Here is a 26156-nt window from a genome sequence, read left to right as displayed (position 1 = left end):
ATTAAATAGCAGATAGACCAAGACAAGGCATTTTACTACTGCCGCCATTTTTACGATTTCTAGTTAAAGTAATTTTCATTTTTATCATACACGAACAGACATTCTCTTAAAAGGCACATTTCGTGCTGGCATATACAACGTGATTCACGAGACCCGCATATACGCGCATTTTAGCACGCGTATATATGGGTCCTTGTAGGACGCGTATATTTGGGCATTTATTTCGCATATCGCCCGCGCTTGAATTTACGCAATATGTGGCCCTTTAAAAATGCGTATATACGCGATCTAAATGGTCGTATATATGAACTTAAAGCCCATACGCAACGTATGTAAACAAGTATACGCGGCAGAAAAACCCGCGTATACCCTGTCGTAATTTTGAAACGAATGGCCAACCATAGAGAAATGCTTCTCAAAATAAAACTTCAATACCTTAAGATTCAAACTCCAAGACAAAAATTCCAAATTTTTACAGAATTTCAGTTAGACCGTCTCCCCCTTAACGGGGTAGAGTGAAACCGGCCCACGGCTGGTCATCTAAATTGAGTGACGTCCGACTTAACAGATATATCACAATTGCTCTTCTAAACAACTGTTCTTTAATAAGCATCCGGAATGTGGATATAATTTAACAATTGAAACTTGAATCGAGTAGCCGTACCGTATAAACAAGGTAGATTTTAATGGATTATACAAGATGGGATTTCTGAATGTGGCCGTTGACTGTACTAATGAGGAGGCCGCGTTAACGGGGTTTCCTTATTAGGAAATGTATGGGTGTTCCGCCGGGACAAGAAAAAATGGCCGTAATAACAAGGTGACCTTACTAACGAGGTGACCGTAAGACGGGGTTCCACTGTATATAAAATTGAATATTTTTTGATCAAAAACATTTGTTTTCAAATACAGAATATGTCATGTGCCAATTGAAAAATTATTTCATTAGAAACATTCGTTTTTAATTCAGCAAACTTTCATTTTTTGATAGCTTTGACTTGTCATTCAAAGCTAAATAGATCAGCTGCAGTGATAATAATCTGAATAATGAAATCTGGTAAAATACTTTAAAGTCACAAAGGTCACCCTCTGATGGACTAGCGTCCCATCTAGATAGGCACTAATGCAGACTTTGCCTACCTACCATGGTAGGGTGTGTGATTCACTTCACAGGGCACTATGCCTCATTTTAGTTATTTACTTTAGTATATTTAACAAATGGTAAACGCCGTAGCGTGTACTATTGAGTTATGGATGCACGCGGGAGGTTGCTAAGCACTCAAGAAGCGTAAGAGTCGCACAAGGCGATAGCCTCGTGCGACTCTAGCTTCTTGAGTGCTTAGCAAATCTCCCAAGTACATCCATAACTCAATAGTGCACGCTATGGCGTTTACCATTTGTTGCGTTCGACGAAGTGGAACGCAAACCTAATTTTGACCTGTGGCTTTTCAGAGCTGGTCTCCCTGTGCACGGTTCTAGGCCGAAAAAACCACATTCCTGTAAGGACACCAAAATGGCCACCCCGCTTGTTTTTTGCAGGGGCATGTCACGGCCAGTAAACTGGTACCGTTTAATGCTAAGACATGTGATAAGACATGTGGCGAACATGTGAGTATGTGAGCAGGCCATGTGAGTTCGTCTTTCCGATGGATCTTTTTTTGACTTCCTTCCATGCAGTCGCCATACGCCTCGCTATTATGTGCTTTCAGCGTTAGATTTTGGCGAATTTAAACGTTTCGACGGTAGCGTTTATCGAAATCTGAGGGAATTGTCCTTGTTTATTAACACGACTTAGCTTTGAGATGATAACCGTGGGAACAGCTACATTTTGATTGCATTTGTTGATTAATTAAGTCGCGACAGATAGCTCAGTCTTTATCCGGTCGAAATTTTGTTGTTTGGAATCGGTGGAAAAGTACTCTGAAGGCAAGATCCATAAGACTACTTTATTCATCAGGGGAAATACTCGAATTAGTCGCACGGAGTTTGTTTACGATAAATGACCACGCGAAACGAGCACGCGACTGCAAATGCTAGCTTAAAATAATGTACGTAATTTAAATATTCTATGAAACTTGAGAGACAACAGAAACTGGCAGCGTCACGCAACGTATCAACAAATCGTGACCTGTTCACTAGCATGGACTTTGACACTATGCATAGCTGACTGTAAAACCTCGGTTGCTGCTGAAAAATGTTGATTTAGCAATAGGCAAAGGTTGAAAGTCAGCTAGTGAAATCATTTATTTACGGTACATATATATTAAAGTGAGAGCGTCGAACGCACTCTCATAATCTCTGATTACTACTAGTTTTATAACATAACATTGAGACATTGGAACAACAGAAGTCCTTTTATTGAGCTACATCACAAAAAATGTTCGTGTAGTCTTACATGACAAGAGAAAACAAGCGCGCGAAAATTCATTCATGACAACCGACTGCACACCAATAACTCGATAAAGTTTCATCTTCAGACAACTGTGAAGACAGTTTCGCATTTCTGGCAAAAGAACGTCGGCCATTACTTTGGAAACAATGTCTGTCAAAAGATTCGCTTTGTAAACATTAGCACACACGTCAGCAGCGTACACCCATGGGCAAATAGTAGACGCTAAATTAACCAATCAGAGCGCGCGCTTTGCTTTAGTTATGTTATAAACCACATTAGTGAACAGTGCTTTTTACACATAATTTCTGATTGGTTAACTAAGAGATGATGTAATCAAAGTACTATTCATCTCTGAACAACCAAAGAAAAACAAAATGGCTTCCCATTTTTCTTCGGTTAGAGAATAAAAAATTGTTATCCGCTAGTTATTCAACTTGTTTGGTATATACTGAAACAATTATGTACCTCAGTGCCTTTGAAAGTGGTAGATATCAACCTCTGCTCCGGTGAATACATGTACTTGCTAATTATTCACCTCAATTTTGACACAAGTGATGATACTGCTTTGAAGCAAAGCCTAATCACGCAAAGAGAAGCACTGAAGGAAAACCACAGGGGTCTGCAAAGCATGCAAATTCTTCAAACATACTGAGTGAAGCGAAGAGCAAAAACAATACTTTGTCTAGTCCAAAAGAAAAATGTTATAAATGTAGTAATTATAAAAAGTTATTTCGTAATCCATCCAGCCTCAAGCTACACAGTGCTGTGCACAGTAAAGAAAGGCCTTTTAAATACCACCAGTGTGACAAGGGCTTCAAGACACCTGACAAGCTGCGGCGACATAATTCTACTGTTCACAGCAATAGGAAGGCTTCACAGTGTGATCAATGCGGTGGGTACTTTAAAACCCGAGAAACACTTGTAAATCACTAAGTGGTTCACAGTGATGAACGAACCTTTAAATGCAGTCTGTTCGAGAAGAGCTTCAAGAGATTTGCAGATGTCAAGGAACATGAAAAAACTCACACAGAACGTGAACGACCTTTCAAATGTTCCCAGTGTGAAAGTGCTTTCCTGACAGCGAAAAATTTTAAACAACATACTCTTACACACAATGAAGAAACACCATTCAAATATACATTGTGCGGAAAGGGTTCTAGAACTACAGTCATGCTTAGGAACCACAATAAAGTGCACAGTGACGAACGACCGTTCAGTTGCGACAAATATGAGAAGCGCTTCAAAACTGCAGCAGAGGTTAAGTTCCACCAGAGAGCACACACTGAAGAAAGGTCCTTTCAATGTAGCCTCTGTGAGAAGTTCTTTAAGACCTTCGAGGATATGAGACAACATATTAGAAGAACTCATATTGATGTAAGGCCATTCAAGTGTGATCTGTGTGGCAAGTCTTTCAAAGCAAGTAATAAACTAAAGCGGCATAAAACTGTGCACAATGATGAAAGGCCATTTAAATGTTCTGATTGTGAAAAATGTTACAAGACCTTGTCAACTCTGAACATTCATAAACGGGTGCACAATGGTGAAAAACCACATATAAGCTCATTCATTGCGTGGAAAGGGATTTAAATCATCCAGTGAACTGACTAATCATTACCAGTGTCACAGCGATGAAAGACCTTACAAATGCCCCTATTGTGATACAAGATTCAAAAAACTCTATAGCAAAGAAAAGCATCTTGTTATACACAGTGATGAATTGAGCCATTTCAGTGCAGCTTATGAAAAAAGATTTGTCAGAGTTCACAACAGCTCCAAGCCCACCACAGGGTACATAGTGATGAAAGGCCGTTTAGTTGTAGCTTGTGCGAAAAATCCTTTAAGTCAAAATTTGAACTGAAGAAACACCAAGTTGTACACAGTGAGGAGAGACCATTTGAGTGCTCCTTGTGTAAACTGTGGTTTAAATCATCAGAGCAACTGAAAAAGCACTATAAAACAGTTTCACACTTGAAGTGTTTGGAGGCAATGCCAGCAGATAAGAAACCCTTTAAATTCAGTCAATGTGAACTTACCTTTGCATCAATGTCAGACCTGGATGAGCATGGGAAGGTTCACACTCGCAAGAAACTGATCGAGTGTTGGTTGTGTGGCCAGATGATTCTAGAGTATAGTCTTTGTTACATTGTTGGAATTTTTGTGCAATTATTGTCTGAGAACAAAACTAGTGAGTAGGGGGTAGGGTGGGGGTCCCTGACCCCATACCACGTGTAGTTATGCCATTCCTCAAAGTCCTATGTCAACATCTGCTAACATCTTTAGGAGCTGTAATCAAATGGTTGGTATACCCCATCCACACCAACATGCTAAACATGTTTAAAAGTGTTTGAACTAAACAAGGCTAAAAATTAATTACTTATTCTGTACACACCTCACAACTTATCAAGATAAATACCTGTTTGATTAAAATGTTAACCAGGTACCCGGGAGTTTGAAAATTCTTCAGAGCGTAATTGACAGATTGGAAAAACTTAAACTGAGTTAGTTGGTGTGAACGGGGCATTAGTTAGAGATCAACCAGTGGATATTTACGGCAAGTAAACCTTGATTTTCTCTTGGTTACATAACATATCAACATGCCTGGTTGATGGTTTCTTTATTCTCTCAACCTGTTTTCTTATTGGCAATGTACGTGCTGATTTTTCAGGAAGAAATCAGACTTCGATCATACAGACATACACGCCTTCCTATACAATGCGCAGAAAGCATGGTTTCAAGAAAATCTTGATCCGAAATCTTTCACTCTGCCAAACTTGCCTTAAAACTGTCCAAGTCATTTCCAAACTCAGAGCCTGGTATTGCTGTATTCAATAAGATCAAAGGATACTGATGAATTGCTTGCATACAATCGAAACGTCAGTTTATGTTAACTACAAAGAACACATTTTGTATACTTAGAATCAGTTCTTTTTTATGTATTCAAGAAAAAGAAACAAAAAAACAAAACAAAACACTCAACGCTGTTGATACAATCCTAAGTGCGTATAAAGCGTCCTGGAAGCTCACAATTCTCCTCCAGCTTCTCTCACGGAAATCTGTTCACTCCATAGAACAGATAATCCCGGGGGCACTCAAAGGTTGGGGATGCTCGAATTAAACCAAAGGAGACCAATCTAGGTGTGGCACGAGCTTTAAGATATCACATGAAATGGAATAGACTATATTACGAACCACTGTTCAGGAAAGGAGGCCGCGCTAGTAGAGCGGACTCGGGAGACCGGCGGAATTCGAGTCTAAAAACGGAAATAAGAGCGTTTTGTTTTAAAATATTACTTCAAGTGCACCCTAAAAGATACTTTTAACAGCTAAAGATAGTGGCTTTTCTTCATAAACAACGTAAGTGAGACCAGAATCCTCGATTTATACCCCTTAGCGAGACGGCGAGCGAGCGTCTTTGTCTATCGTTCACACTAAAACGACCAAACACGCTAATGAAAACGGAGGGTATTGAAAGTGGATGAAATGGACGCGTCGTTTTGGCAACGCTTCGTTTTTAGCGTGGACAGGTGAAAACGGAGGCTTTTAAAAAAGGTGATGAAAAAAGCGTCATATACTGTCGCTTCCATCAGCGTTTTCAGGCGTTTTATTGTGTGGACGAAAGGCGAAAACCCAACAAAAAGTATGCGCTTTCGAATGAAAACGTGTTAGTGTGGTTAGGTGGAAACAAAAGGAAAACGCTAGCGAAGGTAAAAATATTCTGCTGCGTTTTGGTTTAGACGAAACCAATGCTTTTAAAAAAACATTAGTGTGGTTGGGACTGAGAGGTCCTAATTTCATTTCGCGATACAGAATGTTAATGAAAGACTAGTAACGAATAAATGAATGTAAAACATTGTACAAGAGAAAAACTTCACACAATGGGCTCAGGACCACGTGTCGTTAACATTTTATATACATGCTGGGGACATTTTTCAAGGGGGAACGGGTGGGAGTGGCTGGTGTCGGGGTTGCAGAATCAATGGGGAATGCATGCGTGTTCTCGTTCATCTTTCTCACTGCTGTCGCTGTTGGAGAATAACGTATCTTTATCACTTTTCTAGGCAGAAAAACATTACTTGCAATTACAATGAGATACCTGCCTGGAGTGTTTGCCTATATCTCTGCCATAATATTCAAACTCTATCTTTTTGGGGGGTGGGGAGAGGGGGTCTCCAAAAGGGGGGCGGCTAGCTACCCAATCCACTCCCCCAAATCCGCCCCTGCATGCATCATCTTTTCGAAACACATGGTTTTACTCGTCCCAGTACTTTTCATTCTTATTTTGTTGTGCGCTCGCCCAAAACGCCCCTTCATTGTCGACAACAAACACAAGATCAACTCTTCCGCGAGTTAGACAAAACTCTTTGTGTTTGATTGAAAGTAAATTATTTTGCAAAGGCGCCTGCACACCTCTTTTGCAAAATGTTCATACGGCTAGCTAATTTTTGAAAGGTAATCTTGTCAAAAAGTTCTAAAAGAACTTTGTACATTGAGTTATCTTTTCTTAAAATACAAAATACATGTTTCTAACATATTTAAAAATGGACACACAGGCATCAAATCTACAAAAACTATGAATTAAAAGCTTAATCTACGGTCAAGAAGATTTGTCGCTCAAGGTTCAACGAGACAGAAACCTTTATGATGACATTTTACTTTACAGTGACGTCAGTAAACTCTAGAATTTATAGAACAGTGTCCTTGACTACAATAGCTTAACTGGTATTTCATTGCAGATACTCCCACAAGTTCTAGTCAAGAATCATTCATGATATAAACAAGCAAACTGATCAAAACACTAATATTCATTGAAAAACGATTATCGAAACACTGAAAAGGGAAAAATTTTTCCAAAATTCATTTCATGAAAGTGAGTGCATGATTCCTTTCCTTGTTTCGGTAATGAAACATCCATGAACATTTGAGAGAACTCGAAAGAGCTATGCCAACACTCGTCCACGCCTGGTGTTTCGCGTTTTCTCAAAACATCCCCTCTTGTTCAATTTCTAAAATGCACAATGACAATTTTATCCTGGCGACAGACGACATAATCTTTGACAATGTTCTCAACATGCTCTTGACCATCAAGTCTAATACTTACAACTTTCGCAGAAAACGGTTTAATTACCTGTTGAATACGTAGAAATTAGCAACGAACCTGGCCCGTAGGCACTGAATTGAACAATCGAAAAGCAAAAAAGTAAACTCTACATCCATTCAAAACATTTCGTTCAATGCTGCTACCGTGTTATTGAATCACAAAGTGACCGTCACTTTCTCTTCACTAGCATCATTTTTTCAATTATTCCAGTTTTCACCTTTCCTTGGGTTATCGTTAATGCACTCAGGTATTTATTAACCATTCTTCAGGTTTGTAAAAAAATTGGCTTGATAAGTAAGCGACGATGACATTGAAACGTCAAAGACTATGTATTTAAAAATGACATGCTTTACATTATACACTTTAACATTGTATAGGCTCTGATATTCACGACGGAGTTCAAAAAGAAAACTAAGATGCTTTAAGGCCAGCAAATGCACAATGTTAGGCTTGGTTCAAAATATCTCGCTATCGCCGACTCAGTCCACCGCGTTCAAAAGATAGCAGTTGTACATTTTACCACAATACCTTGCGAACTTAACACAACCAAACAAACAAACTAACCACAGAAAGTCATATTTTTTCAAGAATTCGTCCTTGTACTAACAACATTGTCTATGTTAGCTTTGAAGTTTTTATAACTTTTCTGTGCGTTTTTATCAGCGTTTTTAGGGTTTTCGTGTGCTAAGAATTACAGATAAATGTACTGGTCGCCATCTTTTTCAGTAGAGTGGATTGTGTTTAGTTTGACTGAGGTACCAGTGCAGCTCGACAGTTGATTCAGGCGTCGCGCTATACTCGTGTCCAACTCACTTGTAATTCAGTTCAACTCAGTTCATTATCTGATTATTCTATCATCTGAATTCAGTCGTACTTTCGTCTCAGTGTAATCCTGTTCTTAAAGCAATGTGCTCAGATCTATGAAAAGTCTAAATAAGCAGGCTCTACACATACATTGAAATCGACACAACAGTAGCTAGACTTTTGAATCAACATCCGCGCAAAGTCGGGTAGCGCAGAGATTGTCGTGCTGCACGACTCCAGCCCAATGTTGGCAGTCGTAGCAAATTTTAACTTAATTCATCAATCGAGTTCGCCTCGACTATAGCGCGACGCTTAATCCCGGCCTTAGAACAGACTGCATCTTCCGAGAACCCTACATGTCCATATACAAAGTGACAGAAAAGTATCTAAAGATCTTGAATCAAAGCTTTCAAACGAAACAAATGCAATGGACAACTATTACCCTAAAATCCGTTTACACACAGTGGGCTCGCACAAACACTGCCTAGGTTTGGGTCGAACAGAAACTGTTTCAAATTCTCCGATCAAACGATTTTTCCCTGAAATAAATGAGCTTTCTCAGAATTCCGAGACGTTTCTAAAGCTAAAGGTGTCTTGGTTCCACATGTCGCACAAACCGTTCATGTAAGTAAAATTTGTAATGTCTGCAAGATTACCATTTTTTTTCATCTCTATTTTGATGTGACATCTCCCTGTGCTTACACTGTTTCGCTTCATCGTGATTCCCAGTGTTAGATTACATTACTAAGTCCCACTTCTACATGCCTTAGACACAGCGGTCAAACGAAAAAACTCAAAGTCACTTTCGGTTTTCATTGCCTCGAAATTTTAACATAAAAATCTCACATAAAATACGGCGTTGAACAAAAATATGAGGCGACAAAACTGGTTAAAGTGCACCTAACCCCCAAATTTTTTTTTCGCTAAAACAAATCTAGACTTTATTTGAAGCATTTGGGCGAAGAAATTTTTGAATTTGGTTGAATCCTCGATTTTCTATGCCCTTTCAAAGTCGCGATTAAGTGTTTCACGACCGCGTTTTAGGGAGTCTGGGGCGGCGGTACCTGATGACGTCTACCCAGGAACCAAACACAATAGCGCCTCAGTCAACTCTCTGTATTTGCTCGAGAAAATAGAACGCAAAACTAATCATTCCGATGTATTTTGGGACTAAAACGTCCAAGTTTTGTCTCAGAATCATTTCTTTTTCGTCACTGGAGTCAGAGTTAAGTTTCGATTCGGAAGGCTCCGAAATAAACTTCAATCGAGCACGTTCGACGACTGTGAACTCACTGCTTAGAGCTTTGAGAGCAATTTACAATATTTCAAGCGACGACGGGGAAGACGTTTTTGCGGACGAGCTGCTTGTATATTAGGAATGGAAAGCTAGATACGAAGTGGAGGAACAGGCAAACGAAAAGCAGGAAAGAAAACTCAAGGACTGCTTTGGATGGTAATTTCGTCAACTAAACATAAGATTCCCACGCGTGTTTATAGCCCGTTTACATTTGTCCTTACCGAGAATGTATTTTGTCAAGGTGCTGTTAAATCCAGTTTGTGTTTTACTTTCAGTTGAATGCTTCATGTTTATAACAGCGACGTACGTGTTGCAGTTTTCGAGACTTGATGACCTCCAAAACATTGGCTTCGATCGATTGAAAATCGTATTGTTTGGACCTGTATTTTTGAAGCTGCGGGAAGCAAGGCGGAAGGAAACATTTCATACAATTACCGATTTCATATTGTCACAAGTTTTAAGTCGTAACTCCAAATAACCAATGTAAGTTGTTCTCAAAGTTTGCAGTGAACAAAAAAGTCGTCGGATAAGCGAAAAGGATGTGTTCCCTAAGCGGTCCGCAGATAATCTTACGCGGTCATATTTTCGACGCTATTGCACAGAATCTTTGTCGCACTGCTGATTTCCAAACCTTCGAAAAACTCTGTGAGTCTAACAATTTTGTTATCATGTAATTCTAGAGGATTAATCTTCGACTTTCATCTAAATCGAAAGAGAAATAAGTGTTGGTTAGCGGCGTACAGTTGCGATCTATTTACATATCAGTATAACGCTTCTTGATCATGACCGGATCACACAACTTTGCCGGTTATGTTATAACTATTGCGGGATTGGAAGATATAGGTTGTAGGTAGTATTTCTACAAATTGCTGGTTAGCTTTAAGCAGAAAATTTATGAAAATAGCGTTCGAAAGTCTGCGGAACAAATTCCAGTGAGAGTTCTTCAATGGTTCTCACAGATTCAGTTCGCTTGTTTCGGTTCGACAAAATCAACCATCGTTTATGTCTTTATTGCACCATTGGCCGATCATCGTCAGTAAATTGTACAGTATATCTTTCTTTAAATCTGGAATATTACTGCAACAGCCGATAGCACCTCTGGAAGGCGTTTTCTGCGCACTTTTCGAATGTGTATTGCACCATCCTGAAGGAAATGAGAGGAAATGAGATATCCAACCTTCCTGGGCAGACGTCACAAGAGCCGCTGGACCCATTCTCCTCAAACTCGGTCGTGAAACAAAATGGTGGTGTTTTGGAGCTTTTTTCGAGATTTCGTCGTGGCACAGAAAATCGAGGATTTAACGGAATTCAAAAATTTTTTCGCAGAACTATTTCAAATAATAAGTAGATTCGTTCTAGCGAAAAAAAATTTTTGGGGTTAGGTGCACTTTAACAACAATTATCAAATTGTGTGTGCATATTTGGCGTTCAAAGCTTCAGTGTTCAGTAGTTTTTGTTTCAAAGTAAAGGATTTCAAAACAGATTGAAAGACTTTGTACTTGTTCACTTGACCACTAAGCTTAAGACATGGCTGACATAAAAGTACCCATGCCACCTTAAGGTCTAGGTGTGTAAACTTCTGACAACTCTTTCCTAGTCATTTGTAATAATCTGCTACCTATGCTGACCATGTGACTGTTCCAGTCTGCCGCTCGTCCTTTTGTTCAGTCTCTGATCCAGTCTCTTGCCTGTTTGTTGCTGCAGCTGCTGATCGGAACTGACTTAATCCGATGACCCAGGCCCCGGCTCGTCTTCTGATTCTGCAAATGTACCAGGATCTAGCCAGGACAACGCCCTCCAGAAGTCCTCAGATGGCCATTCATGTTCAGGTTTGGGGTTCCTTTTCTCGTCCTGCCATAAATCAGAAAACAATGTTACACACCGTTGTCTCGATCAACACACAGTGGCCATTCCTTGCTAACAAAAGCTCTGTAAGCTTTAAAAATGTGCACTGTTTCCCCATCATTAATTTTTTAGAGAATTATGTTTTTTGAAAATAGTAGTGTGTCCGTTCAGCTCGCAATAAAACAGCTGTTAACATTCTTTGTGAAAACTAAAGATCCCTAATTTACATTGCTTTAAAAGTCCTTAAAATTCATATCGTTCTCACATTGACGTTTTGAAGTATGGTCGAACCGCATTGATAAGATAAATCTTTATATCCCATACGAACTCTTGAAGAAAGGCTTTTTTAAAGACCGCACTTCTGACGGTGCGCCACACGAGAAAGATGAAAGCTACAATACGACGGTAAAAAGTTCTCCTGAAGTTATAGTTTATCAATACCTTTTAACTACCAATTATTCTTTGACAACCGATCCAATAGGAATTAAAGGGATGTAGAATACTGGCTGTTTGTTTGTCTCAAAAAGTTGTTGCCGCTGTTTCATTCGGAAGGGATTGAGTCCAACGTTGGTTCCCGCTAGTCCAGAAGAAAAAACAAAATCCGACGAAATATAGCTATCCTCGACAGTATATGTTTTCAGAACGTTTTGCATTGAGAGGAGGATGTGTTTGGTCATCAAACCAAACTTGTGAAACGTACTATAATCGGAGTGGTCAGGGAATAGTCTAAGTACATGCATGGCGCTATCTTTGTATTGACTGTAAGCAATAAACTGAGTTGGAATTTCCAATATCAGCCCTTCCAATAACTTTTGAAGTTAGTATAGGTAATCGTATGAATGCCAGTGCACTTGGATTTACATTACGAGTGATATTTGAAAATTCTCTCACAATTGCACGAGCAGGCGAGTGCAATTTGAAAGAATTTTCAAATATCACCCGTAGTGTAAATCATTAATTGCTCGAGCTTTCATACGATTATTTATTTATTATATGACTAAAAAAATTACGAACACGCGAGCGTTAATTCGCACAGCAGTGAAAATTAAGAATTAACTATAAATTGGCCCGCACTCAGCCAGTTACAATAAAGTAATTTTGTCATTCATATCATAAATTAGATAATCCAAATGAAGCAGCCGATGAGACCGAGGACGAGGATTTTTCTTGTCACCGGGGAGGGTGGGTGTTCCGTTCCACTTCCTGAGAACTATTCACGAATGCTGCCAATAGAATGTCCATGATGCAGCCTGAGTTCTTTTAGTGGAAGAATTTATTTCATGAACTTGTTTTCTCAAGCTAAGTCAGTTGAGTAAGGTTTAAAGTCAAACGCCTAAAGTTAGCTGCCCCAGTCTTCAAGAAATCCAGACTCCTTCGCATACGTTTTCAGGGTCAGTCCCACACTCCATCTCATGAAGAGGAAGTGTGGTGCTGACCTCTTTAAAACGTCTGCAATGAAGAACAGAAGCGAGCCGAACAGGATCAAAATGCCATTCACCACCTGGATGTTTTACTGTTGGCGAATTTCCCATACACTGTTCTTTATTTTTTGGAAGAAAGTTGACGAGTCGGTTAAAACATCATTGCTGAAACAGACTTTTACGAATTTACAGTCTGTTCTATCACGGACTCTCGTGTATATCAGAATTCTCTTAGCATAAATAGATTTCAAGCTTGGAAATTTTACGTTCGCAAATTTCAGGACTTTTCTGCCGTTGAAATGTCGACCAATCAGAAAAGAAATCTGAAAAAGGCTTTTAAAAATTTGTGACCTCTGTTATGCCACGGGCTTTGATACTTGGCCCTTGGATGTTCGAGGGCACAGTGATGTGGAAAGAAAACACTGAAATAGAAAGCGAAGGGTTTCCTCCCAAAAGAGAAGTTAGAGAAAAGTGTAAGAGGCTGATACGGTTGACTTTCACACTTTCGGTGATTGCATGATCGAAGCCAAGACAAAGTGTTCACTGAAAAAAAAAACAACAAACAAAAAACAAAAAACAAAGAAACAAAGAAACAAACAAACTATGTGCTTTATTGATTCGAAGAGTTATGTTTCCTCTACGTCCAGGATTGGCTCTTATCGGATGTTCGAGTTTTCTTTCAAAGTGAAATAAGCATCAGTAAAATTTCCGACGATTATCAAAACTTAAATGAGCGCTACAACCAAATTCGATGAGTGGTTTCTGTTCAAGTCATAGAATGAAACCATGCGATTACATGTTACTTGATTTCACTTTTTAAATTTGAAACAAGGTTCTTCTGACGTAAACAAGTTTCATTCATTTAAAAATAGATGAGTAACCAGGATAAGACATTTGGAAAAATAGAAAAACGATCTCTGGTTAAAAAATTGCTTAAAACGAGCTTTCGACTACCAGTCTGCAGTCTTTAACGAGTAATGGATAGAAAGCGCGAACGTAAAATATATACTAAGAAAAGTGTGAAAAAACAAAATTATAATAAAAACAATAGAAATGCTTGTGTGCGAGTAAAAAATGCTAACGTGAGGTTCAAAATAAAATTAAATATTGTCTTGGTAATTGTTTCACATTATTGTCAGCATGGTTCGTAATTGCTGTGTGCCAGCATTCCAAAGTTCTTCTAACACGGAAATTTCCCTTGTCAATCACGCGTGCATTGTCAAAGTCGATGGAATGGTCGTTCAACCAGGCATGTGAAGCAATGTTGGAGCCCTTTTTAAAGGTTTTTGTGTGTCTAATATGTTCTTTCTTCCTTGTTTGTAAACATCTACCAGTCTCACCGATGTAACTCCACGGACAATCGGCGCATGGGATCTTGTAAACGACATTTGTTTGTAGTTCCGCGGGTGGTCTTCATTTCGGAGAAACAAACTCTAGTTATATTACAACAAGAGGAAATGCCGGGAGATCTTTCTTAAAGCCATTTTTTCTCATTCGAAAAAACTTTTTTCAAAGTTTCTGCACTAAATTGTCGCCATCATTCTACGTGATATCATTGGCTTAGAAAATTTCCTATTTACTTTCAGCCAATCATAATCTAGAATTACGATGTGTAATTTGCACTGGTGTTACACTTTTTGCACTGGTGTTACACTTGAACTGCACTGCTCTCAGCCAATCAGAATCTAGTAATTTTTTCAAGTATATTATTATACATGAAAAATTAACGCTCTAGTCTGAGTTTCATCAGAAAAAACTAATTTGGACAGATTTATAGCACTTTTTATCCCCAAAACTTAAAATACTTAAAGTGCCACTAACCACAAAATTTTTTTTTTCGCTAACATAAATTTCCTTTTTCTCCTGATCACCACTGCGAAAAAATTATCGTTGTAGCTATTTTCGTCAATTTTCTATGAATTTTTAAAGTTTGTAAATTTGCCCTTTCCCATGTTCACGACCGAGGAATAGAGGAGAATGAAACGAGTTGGCTTTTGACGTCACTTCGGCAATAACAATATTTTGTTTCTGAGAAAAATGTATGCGAACATGCGATAGTGTGTCAAAATCGTTGCAGAATGCACGGAAGATATGTTGTTGGAGGCTGTAGCAATACAGGATGCGTACAATAGAGTATTCCTCTTCATTCAATACCTCTATCTCGATGAAACTGTACCAGAAACGAGAAAAAGACCAAAGAAGTGGGCTGATCTGTGCGAAGCTAAAGCCGGGGAGCCATAGAGGATTTCTTCGATCTCGGGTTCGCCGCTACTGTAAAAACCTAGAGATTTTCATGGCCTATATATTCTTCTCTATCTCTAGTGGAAAGCTTGAAATTGTCAAGGTACTACATAAGACACGAATTTGGGATAAGCTGGAAGCCATCTGACTATTTCGAGCGCAAACGATCCTCCGAGTCCCAGACGAAACCATAGGTGACGAAATTACACGGTAAATTAAACGCATCGCGTTTTGAAATAGAGACTTGTCTAAACGAATAGTAAACTAAACCTACGTTCTACAACGACGCGAAGAAGATTGTTAAGACTTCGACCTGCTGAACTAGCTATGTATTTGTGGATTTTAATAAAAACACACGCAGGCCGGAGGTCGCTTGTAATCTCGATTGCAATCCCGAATACAGAATTGTTTTGCTCTTTGAGCTTCGTCTTTGAACGAAATACATCTAAATTACAAACTTACAATGGATCAAGCATTTATAAATATATGAGGAAAGTGAAACAAACGATTAAGATTCGACCCTAAAGCTACCGACGGAGATTGTTGTGCTGAAAGAGGAATGCGCTTGTCAGTCAACCGAAACGCATACTAATAAGTCGAGGACTCCCAGGTTATTAGCGTGCATAAAATGGACATTTCATTCAAACTAACAGTGAAGTAGAAATGTATATATTTAACTGAAAGTATACTGAACCTCTTTTCAAGATCTTGTCAAAGGATTTTCCATGATTTCACTAGTACGGAATATGCAAATTGGCGTCGCTTGTGTTCTACACAGTAATTGAATATGCATATACTACGGACGGTCGACAATAACGAAGCGAAAAGTTACCTCACCTTTGAATATTGTTTGCCGACATCTCTGCTTATCTCTTATGTTAAAACTATTTTCAATCATTGATCTGGAGAAGTAGGCAGGAGTGGAGTACGACTGCATCACATTTTAACTTGTATTTCGGGGGAAATTAATATTTGAATGTAAAAGTGTTTTGACACTCCGAGATTTGCACGTTTCGTAAGGTCAAATTACCAACTCCTCGTGTTCATTGACATCTTTATAACTCTTTCAGAGCTGTAAGCTAACTCTTCAGTCATTGTTTGTACCTTTATAACCCAAATTGACCGGCAAATTGTCGATCCTGGCCTAAATATAATTATACAACGCGGCGATCTCGACTGGCGATCCGCACTTCGAAATGGAAAAAAATATGTACTTCGCAGCCGTCCAAATCGTAGCTAGACTCCGAATTGTAATGCTAGATGATACAGTTCTTTCACTTAGAGTTCTTGTCCAGTTTTGATAAAATATGAATCACAAATAACCCGAAAATGTTTTGACTGCCCTCGAAGCTTAGTCAAAAGTCTCTTGAGTGTTTTAGCCCGGTTCCCGAAGTGACGTCACTAGTCGCCCGACCCAGATCCCACTTTGCGCGGTCGTGAACATAGAAATTACATGTTTAAACGCCTGTAGAAACGCAGGGATTTAATCAATCGAGATAATTTTCTCGCTGAAGTAATCAGGGAAACTAGTAGATTTTATTAAAGGAAAAATTTTTTGAGGGGTTAGTGGCACTTTAAAGCTCTTTAACTTAACGCTTGTTCGGCAAAACAAGAAAAACAAAACAAATTGCGAAATCAAAAGCTCAGCAATATCTAGTATTACTCTAAACATGTTGAAACAAATGGTAACAAAAATCACAAAACTTACATGGTAATTTGACCACAACTGCCTGATCTTGGTCTTATGCACAGCTTCACTCAAATCACTCACTTGCTTCTTTGTCATCTTAACATAATCAAGGAGCAGCGTCTTCAGATAAGTAGCAGAGCTGAGATGTCGCGTGAGATCACTTACTCCTTCACCAAGAGGGTTCCATGACAAGTCGAGATAAGACAAGCTAGGAGCCTGGTACAGAGATGTTGCGATGACAGCAGCAGGCTTGGCTGTCAAATTGATTTTGCTAAGTACTAACAAATCAAGTCTGTTTGTAAAGTTAATACGTGAGACCAGGGTGTCCACCAACACAGGATCAGTGACAAGTCGCAACCCTCTAATTTCTATAATTCGTGGAGATGTCACAAAAGATAGAACGTCAGTGAGCGTCTCCATCTCTTGCCTTCCTTTAACAAAGACATCAATGTTCCAGACACAGGAGAGACAATGTTGAGTAGCCTGAGTATCGGCAGTGCTGTTCTCAGTCAAACACAAAGCGTTACTGTCGTCTTGTTCATTTGACGTCTGGTCATCAACTGGCTTCTTCTCCTGAGGAAACTCTGACGATGAAGTAAGCTGCCTTAACATTTCAGCGGGAAATGCGCGGAACGGTGACTGAATCTCAGCAAAGCAAAGGTATATCTTCCCTTCTTTCTTCAGACCAATAACATTTACATCTCGAAATGAATGCTTCTTTAGGAAATCCGAAGCTTTCTTTTCGCCCGAACAGCATACAACAACTGCACTGAGGTCTTCTAGTACACTGATTAGGTCTTGATAGCTTTGCTCAGTACGTAGGCCGCTAGGGAAGAAAATTAACTCTGGCGCCGCAGTAGATTTTAGGAAGTGCTCGTTGGCAACGCTATGCAGCCGGTCAGAATCAATTAACAAAACACCACCAACGTAAGACAAAAACATAGGATAGTGACCTCGCCTCTTCTCAGCAGAGCAGGAAAAGAAGCCATGTGAAATAAGAGTTAAAAACTGGCGTTGATTGTCAGACAAATCTTTAATACAAGGTATCTCAGTGAAGTTGTACTCTGTCAGACCTTCCTTCGTTCCCACGATCCGCAGATGACTCAGAATATCGTATGCCGCATCTGCTGACAGCTCACAGGCAAATCTGATAACTTCAATCATCTTGACAATCTTTTCAAATGATTCAACTTGGGTCAGACAGGTTGTACTTGTTTCTTTTAACAACTCCTCCTTCAGATAAAACGCAGCCAGGAACTCTTGTACTGATTTATGAATAAAATATACAGCTTCCTCAGGTTCAAGACTTGAAACATTAAGTACATGAAACAAACCGACTTCAATTAATTTCGTCATTAAATTGCTGTCGGGCAGTTTGCTTAAAGGAAAAGAAAGATTATCCTCTAAAAGTGCATCATAGGCAAGCTTGCCTAATATACAAAGCTCGTCTTTGTAGTCGTCTATTTTTCTGAACTGCTTTGGTTTTGCATCTTTTGCGACTGCGTGGTGCAAGAAGGTTTGAAGAAACTGTTTGTAAATGTCGGCCCGTGATTTTAGCAGTTCCCTCAGGTGGTTTTCCTTCCAAACTAAGCAGAGCATCAAAAGGAGAAGAGGGATTTCGGCCATGTTTCTCAAACCTTTTTCGTACAAGTAGCTTACAAACGCTTCAACATCTTGGCGATCTCTTAGAAACTTCCTTGCAAACACCTTGACTTGATCGTCACTCTTGAAACCGTTTATTTCAAATTGAACGTGGCTGGGCGATATTAACTCTTCAGCTTTCTCTTGTCGGGTCGTAATAATTACGTGGATTTCCCTCAGTAGCGTGCCCTCCCAAATGTCACGGACAGGTGATTGTTCGCCAGTAAAGAAGTACTCATCATAGCCATCCAAAATGAGTAACACCTTTTCTTGATTATGAAGTACGTAATCATAGACACCATCAACTGAAACCATTTCATCACCAGCCAGCAGTTTGGAAGCTCTTAGAACATCACGCATGTCTTTCAAATCACGCACATCTCGCAACTTAATCAGAAGCACAACATCAAACTTCATTAGGATTCCTTTCCTCTGATTCGACCAGTCGAAAGCAGTTTTTTGAGAAAATGTGCTTTTCCCAATGCCTGGCCGGCCATAAACCAGAAGTCGCTTTGGATTAGGATGATGCTTGTCGCCCTTGAATATGTCAGTGTAGTCTTTAAGTTCTTCTTGTGTCACTCCACTGGGTTTCCTGTCATCCCTGACCCAGGATAGCTGGGTGTATATTTCATCAATATGAATGGCTGAGGCTGGTTTCCATGGGATGATCTTGACTTTACTGAAGGTGTTATAATGAGAACGTAGCTGTTTTTGACACTCCTCTAGAAACGGTTCTGTACGAAAGAGAAGAGAAATGAGTTGAAAATTACAGGACTTGGGCCCAATTTTGACCAATTAATTATGACGAATTTACTTCAAAGAACCGACTAATTAAACACATGATTTGCTCCCGTACACTATTGAAAGGAAGAGATCTGAGGAACGCTGCTAATTGGCTGAAAGTCTGTCAGTCGAATCTTAGTCCAGTTCTGCCAGACCTTTCTCAGCCTTTTCCTACTTCAATTAGGCACATTACGCAAAATTACAACTTGAAATGTTCCCGTTAATAAGGTGACATGAAGGAGAGAATTTTTATTCTCCGATAAGTTACTTATACTTTATTATATGTTACTAATAAAGTATAAGTAAGTATTATTGTTTTTGTAGATGAAATCTGATCTCGAAGAATTGAAGGTTTACTAATTTAGAGATTTTCTTTTTATCATTATATTGTGATCAGACAATTAAAATGACTTTTTTTGAGTATACGATATCTGATATAACGTCAATCAAAGACCAATGAAACTTCACATTAATGTGACGGAGGCAAGACTATCAAAAGGCTTTTGGAAAAGTGAGCTAGTCTTGTTTGCTATGGTCTCCCAAAGCTGTATCGAAACACTCACAATATAGATCTTCCGGCGTAAAATTCGCTGTAACCCGTTTTCGAATACTTTTCTAACACTGTTAGGAAGAAAACTATCCTCAGCATAATGTGTTACAGTTTTCCCAAGGTGGCTGACAAAATGGACAAATAGGACAACATTTTCTTCTTATCTGCTAAACTTAGCAGCCAAAACTGGTGGACTGATCTGCTCAAAAATCGAACCAACTGTGGAGAAATAACTGTGACTTCAGCATCCAGCATGCGCACAACGAAATTGCAGCCTTGAGGTCAATTGAAGGTGTGCGTACACAGTACGTATAAAATTGTACCCCTTGGCCGATATAGTGCATCTATATTACAATACGTTAAGTTTTCTTTCTCCCAGTTTTCTGCTGCTATGAAACATGGAATGAAATTTTAACATAAACATATCAAATGGAGCTAACACTGAAAGGAATTGTGAAGTACTATGAATCGATCATCCTGTCCGAATTCGTCGATATGGTGACCAATTGTCTTATTTTTTTTACATGTCGTAGTTTCAAAAAAGTTTCCTCATCCCCTCCTCCAGTTCAACCCACTTCCCCACCAAATTTCAAAACCAAACATCCTGCACACTTTCCGGGCACTTTTGTCATCAGGTACCTCCCTCCAATCAAGACTAGCATTTTTTTCACTATTCAGTTTGCACTAGTCGCCGCCTTTAAAACCAAATCATCACTTTTGCATCTGACATTTCCTGTTCATTACTGTCTGCAGTAACTCAACTGAAAACGTTCTTAAGTATTCAGTCAAAAACAGACGGGTAAATTTGACTAAGTTTCACCGATCAAGTCATTTACTACTACGTCTCGAGGACATTTCTAAATAATAAAGGACTCATTTCTCACCTTTCTTCTCTGGAAATTCCATCACTTCGTGGCCAGCAAGATGCCTAAGATTCAAGATAACGTTGTTTATTAACTTTTTATTAACTTATCAATGAATTATTTTTGTTTCTGGTTACTGACCTCCCACCCATCTATCCTGTATGACAGCCTTAGTTATAGAAAGAGGCTGTACATTAACGGCCCATTAACTGATCTTTTCGAGCGGTTGCTAAGGAAAATTTTACCCTCATATAACCTCGTCATTTTTAGTTAGTTCAATGTTATTTCATGTATTTTTATTTTTTCATGTTCAGTAACACCAGTGCTGACGTCATCAGGCCACGCCCATGGTCATGTGACCGATTCAGACAAAATGCAAAGGCTTCCAGGCAAATTACGTTATCGGGATTTTGTTCATTGATTTAATATTTTAATTTTAACCCTCATTACGCTATACATAGATTTTGTTTCATTTCTTAAAGGCCAGATTTTGAGAGAAATTCAAAATATTGAAAAATTCGTAATTTTCTGGGAAAAGTACGATTTCACAAAAGGAATGCATAGGTATGTTTCCAACGTTGGCTTTAATCGAAACTCGTCGAAAAAGGCCGATAAACCGCGTTTCCTTTGACACTCAACGAAACCGAAAGTATCCCCGATATATATTGGAAGTTACCCCATCAGCGCGCGGCAGTTCACACTAGCAGCGCAATTCGGTAAGATCAAAGAAAGTACACGAAAGCCACACGGAGTTGGTTTTCTCTCTTTTTTTTTTTCTCGTCTTTCTCTTATTTTGTTTTTGCTTGTACTTTTTTACTTTGCATTTTGTGAAACACAAAGAAAAAAACATCTAAAATAAAAGCGATATTGCAATTTGTTGAGTTGGTTTTATTTTCCGCGCTCAGAACTCCAGGGGGAGGAAAACTCCCAAAAAAATTGGGTGGGGGTGCGCGGTCCGCTTCCCAAAACCCTTACCCTATTTATGACGAAAATCTGCGATTTTCCCTACCCTATTTATGACCTGAACAGAAATTTAATACCCTATTTATGGCCGTTGCGCCAGCACAGTTGTTCTAAACATAATTTATGAGGGCTTTCGTTGATGATCTTATCGATAATGATGAAAAAGTAGCTTCTTCTAAAAAACATAGTAAATTCAAGACCAGAGTGCAAAAACCATGCCCTATTTCTGACGAAAATGGCCAAAATCGATGCCCTATTTATGACCAAAACGGCTGAAAAACCATACTTTTTAGGGCCGCACATACCTGTATAGCCCATATAAGAGAGTATCTACCGGGGCTCAGGCTCACGTTAGTAACTGGAAGTGAAATTTCACTTCCTTAGCAACGCGCGCGAGCGCGCGCAAGGATCGGTTAATGGGCCCTTGATGAGAAAGGGTATAGTTAGTTTGTAGTCTCCCTATGGTCTCTTTATCAATTGACCTTGTAAAGATTGTTTGATAGAAATACATATGCGATTTAACCCGAGATTAATGCCCAGATGTGTGAATCTCTTATGGAAGAAAGAAAAAACTGATTAAGTTGTAAATTAACAACTTCAAAGGAAATGTAAATTACCTTGATTGGCATTTATAGCAAAAAAGGAAGTCAGGGCACTTATAGCAGCAAAATCGTCTCCCAAGTATAAAACCTTTACAATCACCACACTTGAATCTGAAACAATGGAACGTGAATTACATTATTAGAGCTTGTAAGCTTGAACATGGCATTTAAGCGAGTTGGTCGGAAAGTCGGTAGGTCGGGCAGGCAGGCAGGCAGGCAGGCAGGCAGGCAGGCAGGCAGGCAGGCAGGCGGGCAGGAAGGAAGACAGGTGGTGGGAGCAAAAGAAGTTTATTTCAAACAAAAAAGGCAAAGTATTTGGACATTTAAAAGGCTTACAGAACCGAGTTATTTTCCCTTTTGCCTTGAAAAACAATGGCTATCATCTGCTAAAAAGCAGTCACAAGAGTCATACACAACAATGCCATGTTTTATCGTTAGAACTAGCAGGCTGACATTATGTCTGCAACTACAAATGTGCCATTTTGGTTTTGGTATAACACTTAAAACAGAACACAAAAAATAAACATTTTACTGAGCTCTTTTCGTTTATTACACAAGCTAATTTCTCCCTTTCTACTTTTTTCTTTCAAAAAAATATATGCTCTTGGAGGCATTTGGAAGCAGTCAGACAATATAATAAGAAAATAATAAATAGCAGGCTGAAGCTAAACGCGTAAAGAAACACACAGTGAGACCATGCTGGCGAAAAGGCTAAGTTTGTTGCTCCGCTACACATTCCACTGGCTATGTTTTTGGCGAATTCAAAGATTTTTTACTCACGCAAAATTCATTGTCGAAAATCATCTGCCGTTGGAATCTCCGAAATAACGTAATGTGGCCAATTTCGTGTAGCCTACACAGACACGTCTGGGATATTAAATTTAATTTCCACGACAATTCTCAAAACGCTTATATTGTAATCAAAAGAACTTACAAAGAACTAGGTGATATAAACACTTTTAAGATCCTGTAATGCTCCCGGTTAGATGCAAGTTGGAGTATTGTTCAGTTGCCTCGTCCACCTTCACAAACAGAAATATGAAACTAGCGAGAATTCAGCGTAGGGCCACGAAGTTTATTCTAAAATCTGATGAACCGTATGATGTAAAGTTAATAAAGAAAGCATAACAAAGGCCCTACCTTTCTGATATCACATTTTTATTTATAATCTGATGGTCTCGACCATCTTTTTTCTAAACTGTGATCCTTGAAACCTTCCTTGCCTTTCTCCCCCACAGTAAGGAGTGTCAGATTAAAAGTCAAAATTTTAAAAGAAATCCTTTAACTCAATGTTTCTAACCGCGAAAGAGGTACCGTATATCTTCTGAGCCTAACGATTGGTCCATAATTTGGTGAACGACTGTTAAGTTTCCTAGGAGAAGTGTTTTTAAATGTAAGGATGCGTGAAGACCCACTCTATTTTCTCAAATATATTTGGGCCATTGATTAATTGATGTGGTCGTGTCAGTGTATTGAATAATATAATGCAAAATTCTGAGACATTGTTTACATGTAAAGCACTCTTTAAGGCTTTATAAGCTTTATAGAGTCGGGATTAAGAGGCATCACCGCTTGAAGGGAAAAATAACCTGATTTCCTATATTACGGGTTCATTATTGTAGCCAATTTTAGGCTCACAGGCCGCCAGAGCGCGGAATGCAAGCGTCACTATCACCTCATGAAATACCGAAAATATAAGACGCCTCATAATAGTTTTTACTTTAAACTTACCTATGTTGTGTCCTTGATGATTCGTGTGATTTTACAGGGTTGCAGGCGTTCCACAGCCGGTTTGAGGCTTTTTCTGAGCTTGATGATTTTTCGCTCAAAGAAGCGCTTCTTCGGGTGAAAAACCACCCCGTCCAAAAAAAAAAAAAGCCCTAATCCACCGCTTGGTCGCCTAAAACACTGTAAAATCATAAACGACAAAACAACAACCTTTTCCTCAACATAGCTCAGTTCAAAGGAAAACTTGATTTCTAATTTTGCACATTTTTAAGTGCCAGTGCGAAAGCCTTTTGACTTCTGATTTCTGCGCCTTCTGACTTCCTACTTCAAAATTTAAATGATCGATATCCGACGTGCAACTTATTTCCCTGGAAATCGAGTCAAATTTAACCATATTAGACATCAGGTTTCGGGCCAGATTTCAATATTTGTTAGTGTAATACTTATTATGTAAATCTAGTTTCACTGAGAGTCTAGGAAGGGATACTTCTGTTTTGCAAAACTACGATGGCAACCCAAAGGAATTGAATCGAAGACATCGCAGAACAAAGATCGAAATGAACTGAAAGTAATACATTTTGTAGTGCCATAATATATACACGCTTACATTACTGATACACAGTTTAGTCGCATTTAGCCTGCCAAACTTATTTTGTGTATTAGCGAGTGCAATCCTCAGTGTTTGGAATCGCCTTTCTTCGGTCGTTTTGTGTAACTTTCCTAGCCCTTCATATTGCGTTCTTGAATAAAACATTGCGTTGCTTTTCTGAGGATTTTCGCTATTAACTCAGATGAAGAGACTTCAGTTCAAACTTCTTAACCACAACAAGAAAGTAAAATTATTTATATTCTTTTCCTTCTTCACGAAGAAATTTGTTGCGCCTGATTCCAAATAACTAGAGCAGTTATTTTTCCTCCAATGTTTAATAGGGACGGACCATTATGTTTCTGGGGGGTGGCGTCTGGGTAATTTCCGAAAAAAAATTCCTGTACAGCAAAAACTGTGAAAAAAAAAAAATCGTACAAGAGGAGCTATGGGGAAAAAAATCGAGCAAGTTCTCCTATTATCATTGTTTTGATTTTTTATGTTAAAAAAAATCTTGCACAAGCTATTGCCCACCAAAAAATGCACAACCTAAAGGTGAGAAAAAAAATTCGGACCCCAGAAAACTCCCAACTCCCTTAGAAAAAAATAATGGTCCGTCGCCTTATGTTGTAAATATCATATCCCATTGCGCGATATGTTTCTTTTTGAGTGGCATCGAAAAACGATTAAATTTTGACAGATAGATTGCAAAGTAAATAACCTTAGTGAATAATCTCACCGCATGAACGAGCTCCTTTAAGAAATACGAATTCTTAACTGAGTATTGCGGGTGGAGAGGAACTGCCTTTTGAAAGAGACAGGGATACTCATCATCTCGCTTAAAGGTCTCAATTTTGGATTTTTGGTGTCCACTTCAGCTGGTAGTGTGTAGTTTAAGACAGTAATTTGATCACAAATACACTAATTTAGAAATTACGTTTGCCACTTAAGTCTTCTTACTGCTAAGATGATTTGGGTGTCCTATTAAGCCTGCTATATTGTACGTGTGGTGGTTAAATATTTGACGAGGTGAATGAAGCAGCTTAGTTTGATTTCTTTAAAGTAAAAACAACATAAACAGAAAGCAACTATGACTGAACACAATGAATATGGCACATGGTGTGACATACAAGGGTTTTAAGGTGATCAAGTGAAACTTATGGCTTCCCTTGCACATTCTGTCACAATGAATTGTTCAATTTAATTATTATCACTTTTTTAAAAGGTTAAAAATTACCAGTTTGTAGACGACTAAACAGCTGTTTATTCTAGCACCAACCTCATTTCAATAACTTCGTGGTTTTCTGTGTGACCCTCTGCTTTCACCCTTTCTGTTTGAAAAAAATAAATTCAAACTTAAATAATTGTAAAACAAAAATGTATGCGTCAAATTACTTCAAGACAGCACCTAATACATCCCTGTTTGGCAACACCAATTCAGTTTGGAAACAAGTGTGATTTGGCCAATTCCTGCTGAAAAAAGAGTAATTAGAATTCTTGACGGTTGCATGTGTTCACTCAGGAATAGCATTCAAGCCTACCAAACACAAGCATGTAGCCCAGGAAGGGGTCGGGCGTGTACAAAGACTAGAATTATGGACTCATGTTGGTAAAAGTTGGCACTCTTTTTCTCAGAAGCTTGAGTCCATGGA

The 26156-nt window shown here is 38.9% G+C and overlaps 1 protein-coding gene and 1 pseudogene across 5 annotated transcripts in view; one reads left to right on the top strand and one right to left on the bottom strand.

The window, feature by feature from the left end:
- Positions 1 to 2826: 2826 nt before the first annotated feature.
- LOC149098703 (uncharacterized) lies at positions 2827 to 4585 on the top strand (annotated as a pseudogene).
- Positions 4586 to 6853: 2268 nt separating this feature from the next.
- LOC110040392 (uncharacterized) overlaps positions 6854 to 26156 on the bottom strand; it is a 36063-nt gene continuing 16760 nt past the window's right edge. For 4 of the 5 annotated variants that reach the window (XM_089278624.1, XM_089278625.1, XM_089278627.1 and 1 more), the window contains 5 exons: positions 25784 to 25835; positions 22206 to 22301; positions 20647 to 20690; positions 16807 to 19163; positions 6854 to 11442 (listed from right to left, as the gene is read on the bottom strand). In XM_089278624.1, the coding sequence (XP_089134750.1) occupies positions 11314 to 11442; positions 16807 to 19163; positions 20647 to 20690; positions 22206 to 22301; positions 25784 to 25835 (2678 nt within the window). In that variant the 3' untranslated portion in view covers positions 6854 to 11313. Of the gene's footprint in view, positions 11443 to 13449; positions 14269 to 16806; positions 19164 to 20646; positions 20691 to 22205; positions 22302 to 25783; positions 25836 to 26156 lie in introns of those variants that run through there. The other variant, XM_089278628.1, reaches the window with a different exon arrangement.

Source organism: Orbicella faveolata, unplaced genomic scaffold, assembly GCF_042242905.1.
Source record: "Orbicella faveolata isolate gen_17 unplaced genomic scaffold, um_ofav_v1 contig_46, whole genome shotgun sequence".
Taxonomy (NCBI): Eukaryota; Metazoa; Cnidaria; class Anthozoa; order Scleractinia; family Merulinidae; genus Orbicella; species Orbicella faveolata.
This window is presented reverse-complemented; position numbering and strand designations above follow the sequence as displayed.